Here is a 20,136-nt window from a genome sequence, read left to right as displayed (position 1 = left end):
TTGAGATCAGGTGACTGACTTGGCCATTGAAGAACATCCCACTTCTTTGCCTTGAGAACCTCTTGGGTAGCTTTTGCTGTATGTTTTGGGTCATTATCCATCTGCAATATGAAGTGGCGTCCTATCAGTTTGGCAGCATTCGGCTGAATCTGAGCAGAAAGTATAGCCCTATACACTTCAGAATTCACCCTGCTGCTTTGATCAGCAGTCAGGTCATCCATAAACACCAGTGACCCGGTTCCATTGGCAGCCATACATGCCCATGCCGTAACACTGCCTCTGCCATGTTTGACAGATGATGTGGTATGCTTTGGATCATGAGCTGTTCCTTTCCTTCTCCATACTTTTGGCCTGTCTGTTCTTGTTGTTGTTGTTCAGTCGTTCAGTCGTGTCCGACTCTTCGTGACCCCATGGACCATAGCACGCCAGGCCTTCCTGTCCTGCGCACTCTCCCGGAGTGTGCTCAGGTTCATATTCATTGCATCGGTGATGCTATCTAGCCATCTCATCCTCTGCCGTCCCCTTCTCCTTTTGCCTTCAGTCTTTCCCAGCATCAGGGTCTTTTCCAGAGAGTTTTCTCTTCGCATTAGGTGGCCAAAATATTTGAGCTTCAGCATCTGTCCTTCCAATGAGCACTCCGGGTTGATTTCCTTTAGGATGGACTGATTTGACCTCCTTGCAGTCCAGGGGACTCGTAAGAGTCTTCTCCAGCACCACAGTTCGAAAGCATCAATTCTTCGGCGCTCAGCCTTCCTTATAGTCCAGCTCTCACAGCCATACATTACTACTGGGAAAACCATAGCTTTGATTAGACGGACCTTTGTTGGCAAGGTGATGTCTCTGCTTCTTACTATGCTGTCTAGGTTTGCCATAGCTTTCCTCCCAAGGAGCAAGCGTCTTTTAATTTCATGGCTACAGTCACCGTCTGCGGTGATCTTGGAGCCCAAGAAAGTAAAATCTGTCACTGCTTCCATTTCTTCCCCTTCTATATGCCAGGAAGTGATGGGGCCAGATGCCATGATCTTAGTTTTTTTAATGTTGAGTTTCAAACCAGCTTTTGCACTCTCCTCTTTCACCCTCAACAAGAGGCTCTTTAGATCCTCTTCACTTTCTGCCATTAGGGTGGTATCGTCTGCATATCGGAGGTTGTTGATAATTCTCCCAGCAATCTTAATTCCGACCTCTGATTCATCCAACCCTGCATTTCTCATGATGTACTCTGCATATAAGTTAAATAAGCAGGGTGACAATATGCAGCCTTGTCATACTCCTTTCCCAATTTTGAACCACTCGGTTGTTCCATGTCCGGTTCTTACTGTTGCTTCTTGACCCTCGTACAGGTTTCTCAGGAGACAGGTAAGGTGGTCTGGTGCTCCCATCACTTTAAGAATTTGCCACAGTTTGTTGTGATCCACACAATCAAAGGCTTTAGTGTAGTCAATGCAGCAGAAATAGATGTTTTTCTGGAATTCTCTTGCTTTCTCCATGATGCAGCGAATGTTGGCGATTTGATCTCTAGTTCCTCTGCCTCTTCGAAACCCAGCTTGTACTTCCGGTAGTTCTCAGTTCGCATACTGCTGAAGCCTAGCTTGTAGGATTTTGAGCATGACCTTGCTGGCATGTGAAATGAGCGCAATTGTGCGGTAGTTTGAACACTCTTTGGCGTTGCCCTTCTTTGGAATTGGAATGTAAACTGACCTTTTCCAGTCTTGTGGCCATTGTTGAGTGTTCCAAATTTGTTGGCATATTGAGTGCAGCACTTTAACAGCATCATCTTTTAGGATCTTAAATAGCTCAGCTGGAATACTGTCATCTCCACTAGCTTTGTTGTTACTAATGCTTCCTAAGGCTCACTTGACTTCACTCTCGAGGATGTCCGGCTCAAGTTCAGTGACCGCACTATCATGGCTATCAAGGACATTACTATCATGGCTATCAAGGACATTAAGATCTTTCCTGTATAGTTCTTCTGTGTATTCTTTCCACCTCTTCTTAATCTCATCTGCTTCTGTGAGGTCCCTGCGTTCTTTGTCCTTTATTATGCCCGTCTTTGCACAAAACGTTCCCTTGAGATCTCCAATTTTCTTGAAGAGATCTCTAGTCTTTCCCATTCTGTTGTTTTCCTCGATTTCCTTGCATTGTTCATTTAAGAAGGCCTTCTTGTCTCTCCTTGCTATTCTCTGGAACTCTGCATTCAGTTGGATATATCTTCCCCTTTCTCCCTTGCTTTTTGCTTCCCTTCTTTCCTCAGCTACTTGTAAAGCCTCCTCAGACAGCCACTTGGCTTTCTTGCATTTCTTTTTCTTTGGGATGGATTTCGTTGCTGCCTCCTGAACAATGTTACGGACCTCCATCCATAGTTCCTCAGGCACTCTGTCTATCAGGTCTAATCCCTGAAATCTATTCCTCACCTCCACTGTATATTCATAAGGGATATGATTTAGGTCATACCTGAATGGTTGAGTGGTTTTCCCTACGTTCTTCAATTTCAGCCGAAATTTTGCAAGAAGCAGCTCATGATCTGAGCCACAGTCAGCTCCAGGTCTTGTTTTGACTGACTGTATGGAGCTTCTCCATCTTTGGCTGCAAAGGACATAATCAATTTGATTTCGATATTGACCATCTGGTGATGTCCATGTGTAGAGTTGTCTCTTGTGCTGTTGGAAAAGAGTGTTTGCTATGATCAGCGTGTTCTCTTGGCAAAACTCTATTAGCTTTTGTCCTGCTTCATTTTGTACACCAAGGCCATGCCTGCCTGTTATCCCGGTGATTTCTTGACTTCCTACTTTAGCATTCCAGTCTCCTATGATGAAGAGGACATCTTTTTTTGGTGTTAGTTCTAGAAGGTGTTGTAGGTCTTCATAGAACCGATCAACCTCAGCTTCTTCGGCATCAGTGGTTGGGGCATAGACTTGAATTACTGTGATGTTGAATGGTTTGCCTTGGATTCGTACTGAGATCATTCTATCATTTTTGAGATTGTACCCCAATACTGCTTTTCCCACCCTTTTGTTGACTATGAGTGCTACTCCATTTCTTCTAAGGGATTCTTGGCCACAATAGTAGATATGATGGTCACCTGAATTAAATTCGCCCATTCCTGTCCATTTTAGTTCGCTGATTCCCAAGATGTCGATGTTCAATCTTGCCATCTCATGTTTGACCACCTCCAGCTTACCTTGATTCATTGATCTAACATTCCAGGTTCCTAAACAATATTGTTCTTTACAGCATCAGATTTTCTTTTCACCACCAGACACATCCACAGCTGAGTGTCCTTTCAGCTTTGGCCCAGCCGCTTCACTCTTTCTGGCGCTACTTGGAAATACCCTCTGCTCTTCCCCAGTAGTATATTGGACACCTTCCGACCTGAGGGGCTCATCTTCCGGCGTCATCTCTTTTAGCCTTGTGATACGTTCCATGGGGTTTTCTTGGCAAGAATACTGGAGTGGGTTGCCATTTCCTTCTCCAGTGGACCACATTTTGTCAGAACTCTCTGCCATGACCTGTCCATCTTGGGTGGCCCTGCACGGCATAGCTTATGGCTTCACTGAGTTACGCAAGCCCCTTTGCCACAACAAGGCAGTGATCCATGAGGGGGTGTCTGTTCTTAAGCGTTACCAATGGCGTTCACATCTTGTTGTGAAGCCTCTGTATTTACCTTCATAAAGCCGTCTCTTGACTGTAGATGTTGACAATGACATGCCTACCTCCTCAAGAGCGTTCTTGACCTGGCTAGATGTTGTGAAAGGGTTCCTCTTCACCATGAGCAGAATTCTGCGGTCATCCACTTTAGTTGTCTTCTGTGGTCTTCCTTTTGCTGTTGCTGAGCTTGCCAGTTAATTCCTTCTTTTTCAGGATGTCCCAAACTGTTGTGTTGGCCACTCCCAATGTTTTTGCTATCTCTCTGAGGGGTTTATTTTGTTTCCCCAGCCTAATGATGGCCTCCTTCACTCGCATGGACACCTCTTTAGACCTCATGTTGGGAGTTCCAGTGAACAGCTACCAAATGCAAATGTAACACCCAGAACCACCTCCAGGCCTTTTATCTGCTTGATTGGTCATGGGGTACCCAGGAAACAGGCCACAGCTGGCCATGCAGCTGCTTGTCAGCCATTTGTTCCATTACTTATGAGCCACCAACAATGGGTGTGTGTGTGTATGCCACTGGCTGTACTTCCTGAATGGTTGGTGCCCCACTTTTGTCCAACCCCTTGAATTACAGTTGAAAGTCCTGACTTGGCTCCCATCTGGGTGTGTTTCCTTACAACTTCAATGTGGTGGTGTGCAGAGGCCAACTACCAAAACAGTTATCCTTGTTCCAATATTTCTGGCCCTGACTATATGTTTCATTGGTCCAGCTCTTCTTCTTGCGGCTTTTCCTTTTTCACCGAGGGAACTCAAGCGGAACACAAGCGGGGTAATTTGATAGCTCAGTATCTCCAATTTATTTAAAAACAGAATAAAGGTCATTTCGTTCAGGAGATGCCCTAGAGGTTCACAGCATCATCTAAAGGGCCCACAAACTTCTATGAGTGAGCAATCTCAATAGCAGGATAAAAGCTCCGTGTGAAGAAGCCCTATATAGAATCATAGAATAGTAGGGTTGGAAGGGGCCTCTATGACCATCGAGTACAACCCCCTGCTCAGTACAGGAATCCAAGTCAGAGCATCCCTGACAGATGGCTGTCCAGCCTCATCTTGAATGCCTCCAGGGTGGGAAAGCCCACTACCTCCCTAGGGAATTGGTTCCATTGTTGTATTGCTCTAACAGTCAGGAAGTTTTTCCTGATGTTCAGCCGGAATTTGGCTTCCTGTAAGTTGAGCCCATTATTCTGTGTCCTGAATTCTGGGATGATAGAGAAGAGATGTTGGCCTTCCTCTCTGTGACAACCTTGAAGAGCGCTATCATGTCTCCCCTCAGTCTTCTCTTCTCAAGGCTAAACATGCCCAGTTCTTTTAGTCTCTCTTCATAGGGCTTTGTTTCCAGTCCCCTGATCATCTTTGCTGCCCTCCCCTGAACCTTTTCCAGCTTGTCTGCATCCTTCTTAAAGTGTTGTGCCCAGAACTGGACACAGTACTCCGGATGAGGCCTAACCAGTGCTGAGTAGAGGGGAACTAGTACTTCCCAGGATTTGGAAGCTATGCTCCTATTAATGCAGCCCAAAATAGCAACTGCCTTTTTTGCAGCCACATCACATGGTTGCCTCGTATTCAGCTTGTGATCGACAATGATTCCTAGATCCTTCTCGCTTGTAGTGTTGTTGAGCCACATATAGGGATGTACGAAAGTTCCGCCATGGATCTCGGGGAGGCCGAATGCCAGCGCATTCGGCCCCCCGAAATCGGTGGTGGAACGGCCCGCCACCCCCCCAGGACGGGACTTACCTTGGGCGGATCTTCCTGGCGGTGGCGGCGGCGGCGGCCGGTCTTCTGACTGGCTGCCGCCGCCGCCATTTCCAGGTTAAAAAACAAAACAAAACGTGATAAGCTACGTAAAGATTTACGTAGCCTATCACGGCTAGATGTTAAAAAAAACACCGTGATTGGCTATGTAAATCTTTACGTAGACTATCACGGCTGACTTAACAACAAAAAACGCGCATACGCAAATGGCGGCGGCCATGGCCGCCGCCATTTGTGTTCCTTATTTTGGCACGTCTCACTCTACGTAAACATTTACATAGACTAAGACGGCGAAAATAAGGGGAACGGAAATAGCGTAGACGCTACGCTATTTGCGTTCCCCTTATTTTCGCCGTCTTAGTCTACGTAAATATTTATGTAGACTAAGACATGCCAAAATAAGGAACGCAAATGGCGGCGGCCATGGCCGCCGCCATTTGCATACACACGTTTTTTTGTTTTTGTTTTTTAAATCAGCCATGATAGGCTACGTAAACATTTACATAGCCTATCATGGGTGACTGCAGGGATGGATGTCCGGCTGCTGGCGGAGCCAGCCGGCGGCTCCGCAGAATCCCTGCGGAGCACAGCCGGCCGGCCAGGATTCCAGGAGGGGGGAGGAACAGAGCGCCTCCCCCCCTGGAGAGGATTCCGGGGGGAGGGACGGAACGCCTCCCCCCCCCCACCATCAGCATAATCCCCGAAAGGTAAGTGATTTTCATACATCCCTAGCCACATATCCCCCATCTTGTAACTGCGCATTTGGTTTCTTCTTCCTAGGTGTAGAGCTTGGCATATATCTGTATTAAATGTCATTTTGTTGTTCTCTGACCAGCGCTCCAGCCTATCAAGATCACTTTGAATTCTGTTTCTGTCTTCCAGGGTATTAGCTATACCGCCCAATTTTGTGTCATCTGCAAATTTGATCAGCATTTCCTGCACCTCCTCATCCAAGTCATTAATAAAAATGTTGAAGAGCACTGGGCCCAGGACTGAGCCCTGCGGTACCCCGCTCATGCCCTCTCCCCAGTTTGAGAAGATCCCATTGAGAAGCACTCTTTGAGTCCGATTCTGTAGCCAACTGTGGATCCACCTGATGGTTGTTTCATCTAGCCCACTTTGAGCTAGTTTGCTCATCAGGATATCATGGGGCACTTTGTCGAAAGCTTTGCTGAAGTCGAGGTGTATTATGTCCACAGCATTCCCACAGTCCACAAGGGAGGTTACCTGATCCAAAAATGAGATCAGATTCATCTGGCAGGATTTGTTTTTCACAAATTCATGTTGGTTTCAAGTAATCACTTCATTGTTTTCAAGGTGCTTACAGATGGATCGCTTTGTAATCTGCTCCACAGCCTTCCCAGGAATTGATGTCAGACTGACTGGTCTGTAGTTCCCAGGTTCCTCCTTTTTGCCCTTTTTTGAAGATAGGGACCACATTAGCCCTTCTCCAGTCATCGGGCACTTCACCCGTCCTCCATGATTTCTCAAAGAGAATAGACGGTGGTTCCGAGAGTTCTTCTGCCAGTTCCTTTATTACTGCAGTTCATCTGGCCCTGGAGAGTTGAACTCATTCAAAGTAATTAGGTGTTCCTTGACCATATGCCTGTCAATCTCAAGCTGCAATCCTGCCCCTTCAGCCTGTACTTTGCCTTTGCCAAGGGGGTAATAGACCCTCTTTTGGGAGAAGACTGAGCCAAAGCAGGAATTGAGCACTTCTGCCTTTTCTTTGTCATCTGTTATCATTTTGCCATCCTTATTTAATAGCTGAACCACCATTTCTTTCCTCTGTCTTTTACTATGCATGTAGCTGAAGAAAACTCTTTTGTTGCTTTTAGCATCCCTTGCTAACCTCAGCTCATTCTGAGCTTTAGCCTTCCTGACACCATCCCTGCAATTCTGTGCTACCTGCCTGTACTCTTCCTTTGATGCTTGGCCTTCCTTCCACTTCCTATATGTGTCCTTTTTTATCTTCAGGTCATCCCTAAGCTTTTTGTGAAACCACATTGGCTTCTTCCGTTGTCTTCCACCTTTTTTCTGTTCTTGGAATTGTTTGTAATTGTGCCTTTAGAATTTCTTTTTTTTAAAACTCCCACCCATCTTGGACTCCTTTTCTCATTAGAGTCGCTTGCCATGGGACCTTACTTATCATTGTTCTGAGTTTATTAAAATCAGCTTTCCTAAAATCCCGGGTACATGTTTGACTACACTCGGCTTTTGCTTCCTTTAGAACCAAGAACTCATGGTCGCTTTCCCCCAGAGTTCCTGTAACTGCTACTTTATCCACTAAGTCTTCTCTGTTGGTTAGGATCAAGTCAAGGATAGCCAATCCTCTAGTTCCTTCATCTGCTTTCTGTAGGAGGAAGTTATCCACCACACAAGTCAGGAATTTCCTGGAGGGCCCATGTTTTGCAGAATTTGTCTCCCAACAAATATTGGGGAAATCAAATTCCCCCATTACTACTACATCATGCTTGCTTGAAACGCATTAAAAAGCTATGTGCTTTTCAAAAGTTTCATCCTTATCTTCTCCTTGATCGGGTGGCCAGTAGTACACTCTGACCACAAGGTTCCTTTTATTCTTTGCTCCATTTATTTTAACCCAGGTGCTGTCGTTAGGGCTACCAAGCTCATCCTCCTGTATTTCTGTGCAGAGATATGTATTTTTCACATATAGTGCACCCCACCTCCCTTTCTGTTCCTTCTGTTCTTTTTGAACAAGTTATATCCTTCAGTTGCTGTATTCCAGTCATGAGAGTCATCCCACCAAGTCTCAGTTACACCTGTCAAGTCCTAATTTCTGTATTATTCTTCTGTATTAAGAATTCAAGTTCATTCTGTTTGTTTCCCATACTCTGGGCATTAGTATATAGACATCGAAGACCATGTGCTTCATGGTCTGGCTTTCTTCCTATATATTTATGAAGACTATTATTGGGTGCTATTTGAGCTGTTCTCTCCATTGTGGTGCATGTTCCTTTGTCCATTGTTACCCCCAACTTTACATCTCTCTTCCCCATCGGATTCAGTTTAAAGCCCTCCTGATAAAGTTCTTCATGCTGTAGCCAAACACATTCTTCCCAGCCTTTGTGAGGTGCAACCCATCCCTTGCCAACAGTCCATCTTCCTGGAAGTATGGCCCGTGGTCCCGGAATCCAAATATCTCGCACCAGCGCCACCTTCATAGCCAGTCATTCACCAGTCATTCACCAGTATTGTTCTTTCCCCCTTCTAACTTCCCAGGATTTGGAAGCTATACTTCTATTAATGCAGCCCAAAATAGCATTTGCAGCCACATCACATTGTTGGCTCATATTCAGCTTGTGATCGACAACAATTCCCAGATCCTTCTCGCTTGTAGTGTTGTTGAGCCAAGTATCCCCCATCTTTTAACTGTGCATTTGGTTTCTTTTTCCTAGGTGCCAAACTTGGCATTTATCCCTATTAAATGTCATTCTGCCCAGCCTATCAAGATCACTTTGTATTTTGTTTCTGTCTGCCAGGGTATTAGCTAGTCTGCCCAATTTTGTCATCTACAAATTTGATCAGTATTCCCTGCACCTCCTCCTCCAAGTCATTAATACAAATGTTGAAGAACACTGGCCCAGGACTGAGCCCTGCGGTGCCCCACTCATTCCCTCTCCCCAGTTTGAGAAGATCCCATTGATCAGCACTCTTTGAGCCCGATTCTGTAGCCAACTGTGGATCTACCTGATAGTCGTTTCATCTAGCCCACTTTGAGCTAGTTTGCTCAAAAGTTTGGGAGAGTGATTTGGGAACAATATTAGAAACAAGCTGGGAATTAATGTTGTCTAAGCAACCATTAAGTACCACATCAGCCCACAAAAAATCAATGTTTCAACTTGTATTCAGGTGGCATTTTATACCAGTGAGATTACACCACATAAACTGAGAGCTATGAGGGTGTCATTCCAGGGGACACTGATCCAGATGTGGTGGGAATATTTTCATGTGCAAGCATTTTGGTCAAACATTTTTAAAGAAATCTTTAAAAAAAATATATATTTTTATTTATTTTATCTTTATAAATGAAATAAACAATACCAAGAATACCAACAATCTGATCAATACTACAGTTTCCCAGCAATACAATATTCTTATGAGGACACAACAATAACAAAAAGAAAAAGGAAAAAAAAGGAAAAGGAAAAGAAAAGAGGAAAAGAAGTAAAGAAAAAGAAAATAAATTTCTTTCCCTTTCCTTCCTCCTCCCCTTTAAAGGATTAAATTTAAACTCCAATACCTCCCGGCCTCCGATGCCATTCTATTTTAAAAACTATTTAAAATTTAAAAATTTTTTTTAAAAACATTAACAATCTTACAGTTTAATAAACAACCTTACATTTCAATATCATATCATCAATCTTATATCAAAGAAACAGGCATACAGTTCATTCCCAGTAGACTATATTAATGATGATGATGATGATGATTAAAAAGAATACAGCGTTATATAATAATAAAGCTTAAAATAAACCTTCAACAATCAGTAATATATTTTATACTAGATATATAAATGCATGTGCACAATACACCCTCAAACAATATATTTAAATACAGCGTATCATATCTATTTTGGAATAAAGAAAAAAGAAAAGCAAGAAAAGAAAAATGAAAGAGAATAAATTAATATATCTATAATCATGTATCTTCTGACCTAGCCTGGATCATGTAGACTAAACATAAACAGTTAACAGAGCTTGTTTAAAGATTCCAGTTTATGGGGTTGTAACAGAAATCTCATGCATTTTTACATTCAGCCATTCCTCCACCATTTCATGATTTAGAAACTTCTTCATCTGACCGTCAGACACAATGCAAAGTGTAGCAGGATATTTTAAGTAACATTGTAAGTTCATTTGTTTTGCCATATTTGTCGCTTTGATGAATTGCCTTCTTTTATTCGCCACCTCTTTGATGTAATCTGGAAATAACATAACTTTATCTTGTTTCCAGGAAAGGCTTCCACCCTCTCTTGCCAAATGCAGGATATAATTCTTTGTGGAGACTTTTGCAAATTGGACTATGATGGTATAGTCAGTCCCTTTTGCATTTGGCACATGAAATGCCTGCTCAATGTCAAGTAAATAATCAGATGGGACAGGGAGTATTTCATGCAAAAGTTTATCCACAAAAATAGGCAATTTTACATCATTAGACAGATTTTTAATCCCAATAATATGTACACTGGATCTGCGCATGAAGGCCTCCAGTTGAGAAATTCTGTCAGAGACATTTTTAAAACAAACTTGTGTTGTAGTTTCATTCCCTGCCACTCAGTCTTCTGGCTTGTTAATTTCCATCTCCATTTTTTGCCAAGACGCATTAATTAGATCCACAGCTCCTTGCAAGGCGGTGATGGAATTTTGGATTAAATCCAACCTTTTGGCTTGCTCCGTAAATTGCAAAGATAAAGTCTTTATCAGAGTAAATAATTCCCCTATATCTTCTGTTTTCGAAACTTTTGACACAGGAGGTACGGGGGGAGTTGGAGGTGATGCCAGCCTCTTTCTTCTCCTCGGTGTAGCCATGTTTCTTTTCAAACAGTTCTTGCAGGTCCTCAGATGTTCTCAAATATTGTTAATATTTCTTAAATCATCCCTCAGGAGTTGTTGATATTTCTTAAAGCATATATTACAATGGAACATGTCAGCCCTGTTTTCTCCTATAAATAGGAGTTTCAGAACAGCTTTTTGCATTGGTAAAGCTCTGGGGAGATAATCCTGGAATCCAGCCCCCCCCCCCGCTACCTCGTGGGGAGTACTTTTCTCCAAGATGTTATCCAGATGCTGTCTTCCCCCCCCCTTTTAATTCCAGCAGGGAGATGAAAAGGTTTTTCAACCTTTTAAAAAGCTGTTTGAGAAAGCTCCCACGGAGAGCCCGTGGGATGCTGCCAGGGCGACATTGGTTCCAACCAGAAGTCACATCTTTAAAGAAATCTCAGACATGACCCAACAACAAATTTCACCAAACCTTTTATTAGCACATTTATCCATTTGTGATGATGTAATGAACCCTGTAAGCTATGAAGTATTAGTCTCTCTTTTATTAGCAGCGATACGCATGGAGGTTAGCAAAAGGGTGGAAAACCAAGTCCAAGGTATCATATTGCCCAAGGGTGGCCTACCAAGATTTGGGAAGCGGCACTAGTCGAGAAGTTCACTTATCATCACAGTAGCTTGATTAGGGAGATGACCAACAAAGATAGTTTTATAGCAATGTGGTTTCCATTCTTGACTTTTGTTAACCAAAAAGAAAATGACTTCAGATCACGAGTCACACAGAGATCATTTGGAAGGATATAATGTCTTAGAAATTTGAATATATACATTGCACAACTCTCTATAATTAGTATAACTTTGCCACTCCAGTACTGAATATGGATGTTTATGCACTTGTAGTCTAAAGTGTTGATTAATGTTTTGTTTAAATATGTAATGAAAAATAGCTAAAAATAATATTAAAAATACTGAAGAAAATGTTAGTAGAAAAATGTTTTAAAATCTGAATGGATATGAGGGTAAAAATAGGTTATTACAGGGATAAATACATCCAGCTACCCTAACTAGACTGTTGCTATTTCATCCAGGTCCGTTATCCGAGCGATATCTTACTGTCGTAAGTCCAGCACTCTTTCAACCAGTTCTCCATTTTCAGCAGTTCTGACACTTTCTGGCCTTCTTTCCTTTCATTTCTGTTCTCTCTGTTTCTCTGCTTCTGCCTTAGACTTTTTATCTTAAAATTCGTTCTTTTCCCTCCTCAGTTCTAACCAATTAGAAGCATAGTTTCTTTTTCACATTTGCCCTAGATTCCTTTTCCTAAGCTCTTCCTCTGACCTTTCTCTGGCCTCCTGCAAACTTTTGTCTTTGTCCTCTGCACACATCTGGGTTGTATAATCCAAAACTTTTGACCTTTTGGGTCATGCTCACCAGCACACACACAAAAGATTGGATTAAAAAAAAGAAAGAAAAAAGATAAAACCAACCAAGATACAAAAACAGAAGACAGTTCTAGTCCTTTATGCATGTAAAGGCTGGGAAGGGGAATAGCTCTGAATTGGGCAGGGAAGGAGGATGCACATTTTCAGGTATGGCTCCTGATAACTAAAAAAAAAAAAAAGTCCACAAATTTGCAAATTAAATTTCAACTCTTGTCCCGGTTGAAAAAGCTTAAACGTGTGCTTTTTAATGTCTCTTTTTCTCTTTAGTTATGTGGCTGCGGGCTCTTGGGTGTGGGAATATGGCTGTCAGTGTCACAAGGAAACTTTGCCACATTTTCTCCCAGCTTCCCATCACTGTCTGCTGCCAACCTGGTCATTGCCATTGGTGCCATCATCATGGTGACTGGCTTCCTGGGCTGCTTGGGTGCTATCAAGGAAAATAAGTGCCTCCTTCTAAGCGTAAGTAGGAAGAGCAGATTTCTTTTCTTTGTTTTTATTAATTTATTTAGCTAGTTAGTTTCCCTTTGTTTTTACAAAGCATGTGTCAAACCAGAAAACTGAGAAATTGTTCTCTGTCCCCTGCTCCACGAGGAAGCAGTCTACAACCTAGCCCTGTCACCAGCTAAAACAAACTCTTACTTTCCATCTATAGTTAAGAGTCCTGGATGATCCAGGCTTCTCTTCCCTTTCATATCCCACCCACAGACTGAAATAGTCATTGCAGGGGGAAAAAGAGGAGGCAGAATTAGATTATTTTCTGGATAATATTCCTCTCCTGTAATATTCACTTTCATGGCAACAGTGGTTGCTATGTCTTGTGCATATTCTAGGGTGGGGGTAGGCAACCCCTGGGTATCTTTATTGGCACCCAAGGTGCCTTACCTGTCCCAATTAAAAAAAAATCAAACAAGTAACACCTTTAAACTTTGGGGTTCAGGGTTGATTTTCATCAGGAAGTGGCATGCCCCCCCTCATTGCAATGGGCCTGATCTGGATCAGAAACCCCCCACCCCCCACAGCTAACATTTGCCAAACCTTAAGGAGATGGGATATCTAATCACAGGTCCCTGAGAATCCCAGGAAGCTGAGTTCTATGCCCAGTACCACATGCATTGCCTTTTCTTACCGATTCCTAAAGCTACAGATTCCTAAAGCTTTGTAACCCACAATTTTACCAGAGCTTTGAGGGATTAAGATCAGCCCTTTACATGCACTTCCCTCCCCCGCCTTTTCCCCCTTTATCTGTGAGTTCTATATGTTTCATTATACACCCACTAGATGGCACTGTGGTATAGCGCCTGTTATCACCTGACTTCGTCTTTTCATGGAGAAATTCCACATGCTGTATTTTAATAGCTCATTATCCCTGATCTTTAAAAAAAATGGGATAAAGGTCCTATGGGAGAGGCTCTGGAGGCTGACAATGTCATGGAAAGGACCTGCAAACTTCCGTGAGTAACCAATTTCAGTCACAGCATAGAAGCCTCATGTAGAGAGGCTCCTAGTCACTGTGTAATAGGGCTTTAAAAACATTACACATTTTCCAAATTAAATTAAATTAAAAACAAATAGAAAAGTTTGCATGATAATATGGGAATAAACTTGGTGAACTTAACACATAAGAATGTCAAAGGATATAAGAAAGTCATGACACAAAGTTTACTGTGCTAGACAGAAATTTATCACAATATTTAACACAATACAACTCATGATTTCTTATTCATTTCCATAAGACATTCTAACCTTTCCCCTTCTCTAACTGTAACATTCCTCTTTGTTCCTTTTTTCTTTCAGTTTTTCATTGTTTTGCTGATCATTCTCCTGGCTGAACTGATATTACTCATTTTATTCTTTGTTTATATGGACAAGGTAAGCCCCATTCAGAAGTTTTGCCCCTCTCAGAAGCTAAGCTGCTTTCGTGTGTGTGTGTGTGTGTTCTAGGCAAAAAGAAGCTTTGACATTTTCCCCTTCCACAGATAATTGGTATCAAGGGGGGCTTATATGAAAAAAAGTTCTCTAAGAAGGGTACATTCAGCAGAGTAAAGAACTGCAAAGAGAGCTAAGCAGATGGGAAACATAGACGCTCATTTGTGATGTTATGCAAGATTCACCAGTTCATTGCCAAGCCATAAATTTTACTGATGGAAATTATATTACATTATAGAACATTAGGGGAGCAATCCTATGGCCACAAGACACTGTCTAGAGGGCCATAGGATTTTTCGGCTTCTGGGAACTGAGCTCAGAGCCCTAGCTCTGAGCTCGGTTCCCAGAAACTGCACTCCCCTTGCCCTTCCCCACCCCCTTGTAGTTGGCACGGTTCTTCCCCTCGGGAACGGAGCATGGAGAGGGTGAAAAGGGGGCGGTCCTGGGGGCAGGGAAGGGAGGAGACCGCCTCTGTACAAGGCTTCCTATGCGTTGCACAGCCTCCCCCACTCTGAAGTCCCTGGCTAGACTCATGAAATCACACATCTAGCTGAAAATTCAGGGCGGCCGGAGCATGGAGGAGAGGCTCCAGCCGCACTGCAAAGGATATTTATTTATTTATTATTTTAAACATTTGTATCCCGCCCTATATCATTAAGATCTCAGATAAAATCAATTTAAGCAGTATAAAACAATAAATAATTTAAACAGCTAAAAGCATATTAAACCATTAAACACGTTAATGCCAATTAAAGTCTAAAACAATATCACAGTTAAAACAGTGTGCTACTTTAGGTAATGGGAATGCATTTTAGCCCTCAAAGGCTTTGGTAAAAAGCCACATTTTTACTTGGCGCTGAAATGAGACCAGTGTCTGCGCCAATTGGGCCTCCAAAGGGAGGGCATTCCACAACCGGGCTGCCACAGCAGAGAAGGCCCTCTCTCACATCCCACCAAAGTGTATGTCTCACACTGGTGGGACACAGAGGAGGGCCCCTCCAAACGATCTTAGTCCTCAGGAAAGTATATAGGGAGAGGCGCTCCCTCAAATATCGGGGTCCCAAGCTGCTTTGGGCTTGAAATGTTATCACCAAAGCCTTAGATTCCCACCAGAAGCATCTTGGCAGCCAGTGAAATTCCTTTAAAACTGGTGTTATATGATTTTTATGAGGTGTTCCAGTCAGCAGTCTAGCTGCTGCATTTTGCACTAGCTGCAACTTCCAAGTCATCTTGAAGGGCAGCCCCATGTAAAGGGCATTGCAATAGTCTATAGGCTGACATCTATCTCCATCGGATTGCACCCTAGATGTGAAAGTGAATACTTGTTCCCAACAGTGTTGAGAACCCAACAGGAGTATTTGACTGTTGATCACCGCAGTCCCAAGAGAAAAAGTGTTACTGGATGGCGCAGTGTGGGGGAGCGACCATCATGAATAAATCAGTTTATATGGGAATAGCTCTCACCCCACTGTTGTTTTTTGGAACATCACTTCCTGGAGTATTATTTCCATAAAGCAAATTGATATATTTTATGTTTGCGTGCGTGCGTGCGTGCGAGAGAGAGAGAGAGAGAGAGTTTCTGATATATTTATGTAAGGTTTTTTTAGTTTAGTTTGGAATGTTTTCTGCCTTTTTATTTTATGTTCTTATTGTGGAGTTCTACTATAAAAATTGTGGGACTTTTAAATGTTAATAATTTGTTCGGTGTCCTAGGTACCATATGGCAAAAAAATACTCTGAATTCAGTGAATGAATTAATGTTAGAATCAGATTTTTATCCCACCCATTTCCATTCATCCAACTCTGAGAGGTGGGTTAGGCTGAGACATAATGACTGGCCCATGAGTCATTTATAGCTGACTGAGGATCTGAACCAAGGTTTCCCCAGTTCAAGTCCAATACTTTGTCCATCACATCACACAGGTCCCAGATACATATCTGTTGAAAAAAGACAAAACTTCTCTTTACTGAAATACATTCTGAAATATTGAATAGGACTTCTATGCATATAGTGTTAAAATTGTATGACACAAATTGTATATACAATTGTATGACAGAAATTGTATATAAAATTGGGTGACCAGCTGTTAGAAGAAGACACTGGGTCTCCTTTCCATTCAGTCTACTCTTTGCATAAACTGCAAAACACTTCCTAAAAAGATATTTTAATCTAGATTTGCCAGCATGTGGCAAATGGTTCTCAGCTTGCAAAACTGAGATGAAGTTGACATATAAGTGGGAGAGATTCTGCTCCATTTGCTTTCCCACACATATACAATTTCTAACAACATCATATCAAAGGGTTCCATTTCTAAATGGTGATAATTGTAGCACATTGTTGCTGACACTTGTTTATATGAAACAGGTTAATGAAAATGCAAAGCAGGATTTGAAAGAAGGTCTCAAGCTTTACAACACAGACAATAATGTTGGGCTGAAGAATGCCTGGAATATCATTCAAGCAGAGGTAAAGACACTGGCATATTTCTTTGTATAATGGCACAGATACTCATTCTGCAATGTTAATAATTGTTAACTCTCATCTGTATGTTGGATGGTCCTGGTACGCAACATCCGCACACCATGATATTAATATATACATGACAATGAACAGGTGGAATGAACTGAAATTGGTGACAAATGGGTAAAGCATACAGTGGCTATATTTCAGGACCCTAATTCTCTGCAAATATTCACTTCTTCATGACCTTTGTGCATCACACATATGGGCCCCACTCCTGCATGGATACTTGTTTCGGGAAACTTCTATAGCTGAGGAACGCTTTGGCAGAAACCCTGCCCCCCTGTCCACTGCACATGTCCTAAAGGGTTCCCACTTGCTCCCTCAGTTCATTTTCAACCGCCATATTAGTTGCCTCTTAGGAAACTTTCTCAAGGGAGTGCTGTTAAATATTTTGCTGAGGTTTTGCTTTTTCTTCAATCTTGTAATTATTTCTTCTTTTTCTCATTTGTCTAAAAAAGAAAAGTGGTGGTTTTTGTGTCCTTTCTTTGCTTGCTGAGGCAATCAGAGATCGCAAAGGGGGCCATGTATGGCCTTGAAGGCACCCTTCAGAAAGTACATAAAGTGTGGCGATAAACTTTCACCAACAGATGGACATTCACTCTGTTTGTTTTCTTTGGGTGAAGCCCATGTTGCAGAGACATGCCTACACTTTTTTTCAAAACAGGCCTGCCGCAACTGAACAGATAATCTCAGGGCGGTTCTGTGGAAAAGGGCACTGGAAGTGGTGCACACAGCCAAAGTGGTTGACCAGCGAGCTGAGGCTCACCCTTTACAACTAGTAATAATGGCACTGCCTATTCCAGCCTCCCCGGGACCTTCGCCCCGACCTCAAGTCTAATGAGCTCCAACACCAGGTCATGCCTTGGCTCTTACAACAACAAAAAACATCTCCAAGAGAGCTAGAGAGCATAAAACGAACAAAAGGAGAAGAAAAAGGAGGCAAAGAAACAACATAAACAAGTTTCTCTGCCTGCTCTGCCACTGCCTCCACCACTGTTCGAGTCACCGATATGGCAGATCCCCATATCGGTACCGAGGCCGGAATCGATGCAGGAACATTCGACATCAGAGGGAGAGATTAGAGACTCCCCACTTGTGACAGAACAGTGCAGTCAGAGGCCTCTTACCCTTACCATGCCTCTGAGACTGATTAGAGACACTCGCATAAGAGACAGATCACCAGATTCAGTTAAATCTTCTCGATATGAGGTGGAGAGGGAGCAGGGAGTGTTCCACTTCCCCCCCTAGGGACTGGGACAGATATTCTGACTGGTCTCTTCCCTCTTGGAGGCCTTACTACTGGGATGACTGGCAATCCCATAGAGAACTATGATAGGGTGAGATACCTGGGAGCTATCTCTCCTCGATTCTGACCACCACTGCAATCGACAATTTCTCATCCTCTGACAGAACCCTTTGTAGCACCTCCTCCAGTTTTCCTGAGGTCATTGTCTCTTAAGAGAAGGGAACCAGTTGAAAAACCAGTGGAGGTTGTTAACCATGTCTCTGCACAGCTGCTACCACAACCACCAAGGTCTGGACAGAAAGGGATTGAGAGGAGAGGAGATTGTTCCCCCCAATCCAGTGAAGACTACCTCTCTGATTCATCCTCTTACTCCTCAGTACTGCTATCAGTCTCGTCTCCGGACAATGTAGTCAGCATGCCATATAGGTCCTCTCCTTTGGAGGATATGGCTTATTTTACAGATCAGTTTATGAGGATGGCTCAGTCATTGGGAATAGACACTCAACAACCAACAGAGCGCATTCAGGAACCAGTTTTCGACACAGTGTTCACAGAGGTGTCGGCTTCACTGGCAATCCCGTTTCTGCCTATCATCCTACAGACTGTGAAATAGTCTGTTTCCTGCCTCCCAGCTGAGCAGAGCAGAGCAGAGGAAGCTGCTCCAGTTGGTCTAGGGACTATAGAAGCAAGCAGGCTCCCAGAGAGCAAGTGAACAAGGAGAGCAAACAGGAGTTGACCAGGGGAGTTGCAGTGGAAGAGGAGACAAAGGCAAAGAGGTAAGTGAGCTTGTTAATCGCGCATATGTGTGATGCACAGATACCATGAAGAAAGGCAGGTTGCTTACCTGTAACTGTAGTTCTTTGAGTGGTCATCTGTGCATTCACACAACCCACCCACTGTCTCTGCTTTGGTGTCAATGTCAGTATTGATGTTGATACTGAGGTGTGATAATACCCTCGAATTCAAGGCCACACTAGGCGGGCTCCAGGAACTGAGGGAGCTGGCGGGAACCCGTTAGGACATGTGCAGTGGACAGTAGGGGAGGGTTCCGACATAAACATTCCTCAGCTATAGAAGTTTCCTGAAACGAGGCTCCACTCAGGCATGGAGCCCATATGTGTGAATGCACAGATGACCACTCAAAGAACTACAGTTACAGGTAAGCAACCTGCCTTTGTTAGTGTCCAGGTTTCTTAAATAACACAACCATTTTTTAAATTAATATCCAACTTGTTAATAATGAGGTGATCTCAGTATCTCTATCATGTGGAGTGCCACAGTGCTCTGTCCTAGGACCTGTGCGATTCAACATTTTTATAAATGACTTGGATGAGGGTGTAGAGAGGTTGCTTATCAGATCTGAAGATGACATGAAGCTAGGAGGGTCAGCCAACACCATAGAAGACAGGATCAAGGCTCAAAAGAATCTAGACAGGCTGGGACACTAGGCCTAATCTAACAAGATGAGATTCAACAGAGATAAATGTAAAGTCTTGCATTTAGGTACAAAAAATCAAAGTCAAATGCATAGGATGGTGGAGACCTGGCTTGGAAGCAGTACATGTGAAAAGGATCTAAGTGGATATTCAGTGGATCACAAGCTGAATATGAGCCAGCAGGTAAAAAAGCTAATGCAAACTTGTGCTGCATTAACAGAAACACAGTGTCCAAATCACAGAATTGTTCCATTCTATTCTGCATTAGCCAGGCCGCATTGGTAGAACTGTGTTCAGTTCTGGAAGAAGGACATTGACAAGTTGGAGCACATCCAGAGAAGAGCAACCAGGATGGTGAGGAGTCCAGAAACCAAGTCCTCTGAGGAATGGTTGAAAGAGCTTGGAGAAGGGAAGTTTAAGAGGAGACCTGACAGTGGTCTTCAAATATCTGAAAGGCTGTCATGCGGAAGATGGAGCAGATTTGCTCTCTGTTGCTCCACAGGGCAGGTGCAGAACCAACAGGTAGAAATTGCAGGGAACCAGATTTCGCCTTAACATTAGCAGAAATTTCCTAACAGTGAGAGTTGTTCAGAAGTAGAACAGATTGCCTTGAGAGGTGGAGTTTCTCCTTGGTTGG

At 43.1% G+C, this 20,136-nt stretch overlaps 1 protein-coding gene across 21 annotated transcripts in view; it reads left to right on the top strand.

The window, feature by feature from the left end:
* TSPAN9 (tetraspanin 9) overlaps positions 1 to 20,136 on the top strand; it is a 311,820-nt gene that overhangs the window by 258,024 nt on the left and 33,660 nt on the right. For 19 of the 21 annotated variants that reach the window (XM_084859974.1, XM_084859961.1, XM_084859981.1 and 16 more), the window contains 3 exons: positions 12,635 to 12,826; positions 14,162 to 14,236; positions 16,659 to 16,760. In XM_084859974.1, coding sequence (XP_084716100.1) covers positions 12,635 to 12,826; positions 14,162 to 14,236; positions 16,659 to 16,760 — 369 coding nt within the window. Of the gene's footprint in view, positions 1 to 12,016; positions 12,046 to 12,634; positions 12,827 to 14,161; positions 14,237 to 16,658; positions 16,761 to 20,136 lie in introns of all 21 variants that reach the window. The other 2 variants (XM_084859962.1, XM_084859980.1) reach the window with 1 other exon arrangement.

This window comes from Heloderma suspectum, chromosome 5, assembly GCF_057233095.1.
Source record: "Heloderma suspectum isolate Gila_16-S chromosome 5, 16-S_ref, whole genome shotgun sequence".
Classification (NCBI taxonomy): Eukaryota; Metazoa; Chordata; class Lepidosauria; order Squamata; family Helodermatidae; genus Heloderma; species Heloderma suspectum.
The sequence above is the reverse complement of the archived record's forward strand: the minus strand, read 5'-3'. Positions and strand labels throughout refer to the sequence as shown.